General features: G+C 45.7%; 1 protein-coding gene across 1 annotated transcript in view; it reads right to left on the bottom strand.

The window, feature by feature from the left end:
• CUNH8orf76 (chromosome unknown C8orf76 homolog) overlaps positions 1-7306 on the bottom strand; it is a 21873-nt gene that overhangs the window by 13513 nt on the left and 1054 nt on the right. The window contains exons 3-5 of the mRNA XM_077764810.1: positions 6984-7304; positions 4186-4281; positions 3315-3458 (exon numbers count right to left, since the gene is read on the bottom strand). Of these exons, the coding sequence (XP_077620936.1) occupies positions 3315-3458; positions 4186-4281; positions 6984-7304 (561 nt within the window). The remainder of the gene's footprint in view (positions 1-3314; positions 3459-4185; positions 4282-6983; positions 7305-7306) is intronic.

Genomic DNA, 7306 nt, shown 5'->3' with positions numbered 1-7306 from the left:
CTTATTGTTTTTTTTTTTTTTTTTTTTTTTTGAAAGAGAGAGAGAGAGAGAATATCCCAAGCAGGCTCCACACTCAGCATGGAGCACGACTCAGGGCTCAATCTCACGAACCATGAGATCATGACCTTAGCCAAAATCAAGAGTTGGATGTTTAACTGACTGGGCTACCCAGGCCCACCTAGGTGTGAAACCTACGATTAATCAATCAATAAAAATTAGTGACTTGTGTCATTTTTCAGGAATCTGAAATGCAATAATGCAAGGCATTATTCTGAATGTAATAATGATGAGGACAGTTAATATTTATTGACTGCTAACATGTGCCATGCACTATTCTAAGCACTTTACTCATTTAATCCTCATGATGATCCTTTAAAATAGATTCCATTATCATCCCCATTTTATAGATGAGGCAACTGAGTCACAACAGAAAAGTCAGAGAACTTGCCTGAAGTCACCCAGCTAGTAAGCAGCAGAGCTACAGTCACACTAGAAGTCACAGAATAAAGGGTTTTCTTTTCTCTTTCTATTTATTTATCTAAAGTTAGACTTCATGCCCAGCACAGAGCCCAACGCAAGACTTAAATTCACGACCCTGAGATCAAGACCTGAGCTGAGATTAAGAGTTGGATGCTTAACTGACTGAGCTACCCAGGTGCCCCAAGGGAACTTCCCAAGAGCTGACACGTGTTTACCAGGTGAACAGTGTATGTACAGGGTATGGCTATGCTCCACCTGCCATCTTAACAATGAACCCAGAGCCGGGCACATGGTGGGACTGAAATACATGTTTGTAGAGTGCATAAATTTATTTACTTATTTTTAATGTTTAGCCATTTTTGAAACAGAGACAGAATGAGTAGGGGAGGGACAGAGAGAGAGGGAGACACAGAATCAGAAGCAGATTCCAGGCTCTGCACTGTCAGCACAGAGCCCGACATGGGGCTCGAACTCACAAGCCATGAGATCATGACCTAAGCCAGGGTCGGACGAAGTCAGAAGCTTAACGACTAAGCTACCCAGGTGCCCCTAGAGTGCATAAGTTTTAAAAAGTCATTTACCATCAGAAAGCAATGTCCTTACCACAGCTTATCACATGAGCACATCACCACTGTAAGATGTTTAAATTATTTAAATAAGAAATACAAAAATATAAATAAATTCCATTACAAATTCTGTCCAAAAATCATTAAGGAGAGAGATGAATTAGAAGTTGTGGGGCGCCTGGGTGGCTTAGTCGGTTAAGCGACCGACTTTCGCTTGGGTCATGACCTCGCGGTTCCTGGGTTCGAGCTTCGCGTCGGGCTCTGTGCTGACTGCCAGCTCAGAGCCTGGAGNCTGGCCCCGCTGGCCCTCTCCCTCCTAGGAAAAAAAAAAAAAGAAGTTGTGAGCATAAGGGGTGCCTGGGTGGCTCAGTCGGTTAAACATCTGACTTTGGCTCAGGTCACGATCTCATGGCTCATGAGTTTGAGCCCCACATCGGGCTCTGTGCTGACAGCTCTGAGCCTGGAGCCTGTTTCACATTCTGTGTCTCCCTCTCTCTCTGCCCCTCCCCAGCTCACACTCTGATTCTCCCTCTCCTTCTCTCAAAAATAAAGAAAGATTAAAAAAAAAAAAAAGAAAAGAAAAGCAGTTGTGAGCATAAAATATCCTGCTGGGCACCCCAGGACTAGCTGTCTACTTTGTTCAATGCCGTATTCTGGCCTGTCCCCCTACAGAACAGGAAAGGACAACAGCCACCAAGACACACACAGAAATGGACCAGAGCTAGTAACAAAAGAGAAGGGTCTATAAGTAAGCAAGAAATTTAAAAAAAAAAAAAAACATGGGGTACCAGGAAGAGAATCTACGTAAATCAGAAGGGTGTGCTGGCATCATGTGAAGAGCCCCAAAGAAAGGGAAAGGCCCAGGGCCTGCACTGCTGGTCCCTTCCCCAACAGGGTGCCTGGAGGCCTGAAGAATAGTTCTCAAAGTCCCGGCAGGGGGCTGAAGGGCTTCTGCCCGGTCCTTCCTTCCTCCAGCCTGGTGACATTCCAAGCTCTGGAGCCCTGGCAACAGCTCCTTCTCTGAGCCCCAGAAACACACTAACTAAGCTGGAGGGAACCACAAAAACTACCCAACACTAACACCGCCGCCACTTCTGTGGGTTAGGCGGGGCAACGAGCACAACGGAGAGGCGCAGGAGACGACAGGAAGAGAGGGGTGACAGCAGAGCACAGAACAGGAACGAAGGACGAAGGATGGGTGACTGATGTCTAGAAAAAGTACTAAAAGGACCAAAGCTGTTAATCTGTAGCCCTGGGAGACTGAGAATAAACACTGTTAAAGTCCACCGAGTTCACTGTGCTGTGTGCTTCCCAAACGAGGTAATTTTACCTTACAGCTTAAGAATTAACCCACACTTACTAGAGAGGAGAAAAGAAGAACAAGACACAGCTGTTTTCCACATTCTACACACAGCGTCCAAGGTTCCTCTCACTGCCAGAGGCTGAGGCACTGCGCAACGAACCCCACTGGCAAGCAAATTTAGGGATTTCTCTTAGTTGATGACATGGAGAGGACAGCTCAATGGCACACGTACTTTAGGCTGCATCCCCAGGGGTCGAGTTCAGTGCCCTGGCGCCTCATTAATTCCCTCAGAGGAAGTAAAGTGGTCATCTATAAACTAATATTGGTCAACTTAGACCAATCCTCATATAAAATTTACACACGCGCACGTGCACACACACAGCCCCCAGAAGTAAACCAAAAATGCCATCATCTGAAAACAAAAACAGGCAGAATCTAGAATTGCAAATAACTGCTTTTCTTTATCTCTTAAAGAAGGGATTCTACAAACTCCATTTATGAATAAAAAAGGCTGGGAAAAAAAAGAATAAAAAAGGCTGTTAAGCCTGGCTCAGTATATATTTAGGCTTTTTTTTGGTAACTTTTTTTCGTGTTTACAAAAGTAATCCATGTTCATTGTAGAAATTTTGGGAAATAAAATCTAAAAAAAAATTGAAGAAAAAATTACTGATGGTCCTTTAACTCTGAATATTTACTCCTCATGACAGTAAAACCTTTACAAATGAGATTTCCAGGCAATGAAGACTTTTGAACGTAACACAGGAAAGAAAAAATATTACAAGAAAGTGATTGTCTAGAGCTCTGAACTGTTCATCCTAATAAAGTTCTCACACCACCGACAATTTTCGTCTCCTTATCCAACCCCAAAGATTCTGCTGCTTGCAAGAAGCTGTTTTTTGTTTTGTCTTTTAGAAAATAACCAACAATCCCAGGACGACTGATGGAGAAGCAGTGAGGCCGCTTACCAAGTTTGCAGCGATCTCCAGCGCCTCGGTGTGCCTTCCCAGGCGAACCAGACACCGCGCCTGGCCTTCCTGGACATCCCTTTTCATGGCGAAATTTGTAGACGGCAGTTTTTCAGAGATACTGGAGTACTCTTGCAGTGCTTTCTGCCAATTATTTGTTAAATAAAGGAAATGAAGAGACGGAATGAAAAGAGAGGCAAAACCATAGTAGAAAAAGGATTCAGTTCCAGGGATGATTTTCTTCGTGGCAAAAGGTAATATTATAAAAGACTCTGCAATGAACTAAGGAGGGCTTGAGTATTTGTCAGTTCTGTTTTCTAAAAAGGAGAAAAGAGATGGCTGGAGAATATAACCACTACGACCATGGAAAATATCACCGTATGGTAGGAAAGCATTCTGGGGCCAAGCAGACCAGGGTGTGAATCCTGGTTCTGCCATGAACTTGCTATATAGCCTGCCTTTCCTCATCAGCAAAATAGCAAAGGGACTCTTGCAAAGAAGAAATGAGATTTTATGTGTAAAGCAAGCTGATACCTAATTATTAGTTCTTTTTCTTACACATTTTGGGGTGCTTTGCTCCTCTGACCCCATGAGGCATCAGCGCTAGAGGGTCCCACAGAATGAGGAGACAGACAGCCTGGGGAAACAGACCTGCAAGGATCTCAAGAAGATCCCTATATCGTAGTTACAGGAAACAGAACAAACGACAGAGAGCCATGAAGAAAAGGACAGAGATTTGGGATTCTGAGATCAACTTACCACAAAACGCTAAATTCATCCTCACACACAACACACTCATCACTGATACGCTGTAACTGACAGAACAGGAGGCTATTTCAAGTAGTGCAACCTTACATATGTTCAATTCTACCTGATACTCCTGCCGCCTGTAGGCGAGGTCCCCTTGGAATTTCTTCAGAGTCAGAGCTTCAACATCATCACTGCTCCCCGTTTCTTCATAAAACCACTAGAAATTGTGAAAATAGCACATTACAGGGAATTAAGTGATACTTTTCCATCTCATACTCAAGTAGAAGCAATTTCCCATATATAATTGATTAGACCTCAAAAAAAAGATCCTTTTTTAGGATGAGACTCACAGGAAAACCCGTGATGAGAAGAACGACAATTTTAGTGATGGCTCAGTTTTTATTCAATTTTCCGTAACGTACCCATGATATGGAACCCCTCAACTGAAAAAGAAGCACAGGCCTATTTGGTTCTATCTATAGCATTTCAAAATGGGGTTGTGGTGCCCGGGAAGCTACATTTTAACTAGGACAGTTCAAAAGTTCTTTTTCTTTTCTTTTTTTTTTTTTTTTTTAAAGCTTATTTATTTATTTTGAGAGAGAGAGAGAATCCAAGTTGGTTCCAAACTGTCAGCACAGAGCCCGACGTGGGTTTGAACTCACAAACCATGAGATCATGACCTGAGCTAAAATCAAGAGTCAGACGCTCAGGATGACCGAGCCCCCCAGGTGTCCCTTGAATGCCTCTTTAGGCCTACGTATGTTTCCCTGCAGAGACATTTTTAGAGTGGTCGAACAGGTATTGACAACCCTTTATGGAAAGGACACAGGAAAGAAGAATTATTTTTATAGTGCTTACTGTGAAAATGTTGTAAAAGCAAAAAGTAGAATTTGACCAAAAAGGCAGAAATTAAGGCTGAAAGTAGGTTTCCATGCAATCAAATGCCAAAGACCTCTCCTCCCAAAGGGGAGAAGTTTGAGTAAATGCCCATCTGGAATACTGTATTCTCTTTTCTACTGACTTCAACCTTATGGATAGAAAGGAGAGTGAACTGGGAGTTCCTGATTAGGGAATAAAGAACGTGAACATGAGAAAACAAGTGTAACAAGAAGCGGTCTGTGGCCACTTTTTCCAGCTCCAAAGCAGTAACTGGGCATCCCCTTTCCTCACAAAAAAACACAGAAAACCATACTGAGGATGAATGGGGTTGATCCCCAGGCAAAGTGCTATTAAAAACACAGCTGCATTTGTGATAGTTCCACTATCACGTCAAATTGCTTGGTTCCATTTCTAGAAGAGCTGCCCGCCTATCACTGCCCCGTCATTAACTTCGTGAAATCATTTCTCTCCATAGCCTGGTCTATCACAGCGAAGAAAGCCGGCAACTGCCGTTTTCTGTTGTCCCCGAAGGACTGCAAAAGTCAACAACATGGGGCGCCTGGGTGGCTCAGTCCGTTAAGGGTCCGACTTTGGCTCAGGTCATGATCTCATGGTTCGTGGGTTCCAGCCCCGCATTGCGTGGGTTCGAGCCCCTGCGTCGGGCTCTGTGCTGACAGCTCAGACCCTGGAGCCAGCTTCCAATTCTGTGTCTCCCCCTCTCTCTGACCCTCCTCTGCTCGCTCGCTCTCTCTCTCTCTCTCTCTCGGAAATAAAACATTAAAAAAAAAAGTCAGCAACAGTCTAAGTACAGAAGCCACCACTTTCCTCTGCGCTCCGCCGCTCTCCAGTCACAGCGCCAAGCCCAACTCCCTAACTACGAACCTCTATCCAATTGTCATGATCCCTCTGGGAGATGGTCAAGCAAAAACTGGCTTTCGAATGATCCTTTTTCTCCTCCCACTTAACGTGCAGGCCCGCAACAATTCAGAACAGGGGTGGCTTCAAACACCCCTTTCTGGTAAGAGGAAGGAGGGGAGATCGGTGAACAAGGGTGGCACTAAGAGGGGAGGCACTGGGTACCTCCAGCCTTTGCCACATGCAGAACGGGGACAACAGAAATCTAACCAAAGCTCCCAGTGTTACACCCAGGGAACCAACATGACCCGCGAAGGCGTCTCTGGCTTTACGAGCGGGACCACGTACCAAACGCGTCCTAAAGACGAGCGATCTTCGGCTCCGACTCTCTACGCATACAGCACATCACACCTGACAAGGTCCTTCACCCATTTCACTCCACGACAGCGCTGGGAGCCAGCAAATACTATTGTTCCCAAATGACAAGGAAGGAAGTGACACCTTGAAAGCTAAGCCGTAAAGCCCAGGCAGGAATTCAGGGTCCTATCACTAATAACTACAGCTTTTGATGCTGCACCACTCTGCGATCCCAAGGCCATTCCTGTTTTTAGTCTACACGATCAACTACTACAAGCAATGCTGAAAGGATGTACAGATAAGGAGAAAAGGAAAGTGAAACACACATATTTCAGTAATTACTGAGCGCCTGAGATCTCTACAACGGTTTCAAGGAAAAATGAAGACCATACCTATAAAGGTACCTAGCACAGTGCCTGGAACAGGTGCATTTTTGATAAATAGTACAGTAGTTCTAACACGTGAGCTGAGATTTACACCCATGCGGTAATACAAAGTAATATTCTACTAATTCCAAACATTCACGGAGTTTGCTATTATGAACAAAAACTACCAGGCACTGTAGACGACATGAAGTCAAGCACCCACTCTGCTGAGATCATTTAGCACCGAGGGTCCAAGAGCGTGACGCTCCCGACAAGGGCTGTTAACACAAACTGAATGGAAGGGGGAAGTAGTCAAAGACAAACTGTATTTGCTTGGAATGAGGAAATCAGAAAAGACTTCCTGGAGGAGGCAGCATTCGAAGTGCGCTCTAAGAAACGGATATAATTCAAGGATTTGACCCTGCGAGCGGGGCTGAAAAGCGGGCGGAGGAAACTCACGGACCAAGGGCAGGTCAGTGGGCGGGGCGTCGCCGTTTGCGGAGCAGAAAACAATAGTTTTGGAAAGTGGGCGGGGGCCGGATGTCTGGCGGGGTCCAGACTGCAGAATCAGTGTGGCCATACGGGGTTGCCGAAGACTTCGGGGTTGGGGGGGACGTGAGACCAGCCGGCCTCGGGGAAGACCCGCCAAACGCCCGGTACGAGTTAATCGCCGCCAGCGCGGGGCCGACGGGCCGACCCCTCCGGGTGAGGCTCGGGAAACGCCCGGGCCTCGTGGGGAGAGGGGAAGGGCAACGGGAGGGGCGGCCCGGCGAGGAGGCGGGCGCT

The sequence above is a fragment of the Crocuta crocuta genome, unplaced genomic scaffold (genome assembly GCF_008692635.1).
Source record: "Crocuta crocuta isolate KB4526 unplaced genomic scaffold, BGI_CrCroc_1.0 scaffold260, whole genome shotgun sequence".
In the NCBI taxonomy this organism is placed as follows: Eukaryota; Metazoa; Chordata; class Mammalia; order Carnivora; family Hyaenidae; genus Crocuta; species Crocuta crocuta.
Note: the sequence above shows the minus strand (reverse complement) of the source record. Positions and strands in the feature narration are given on the sequence as shown.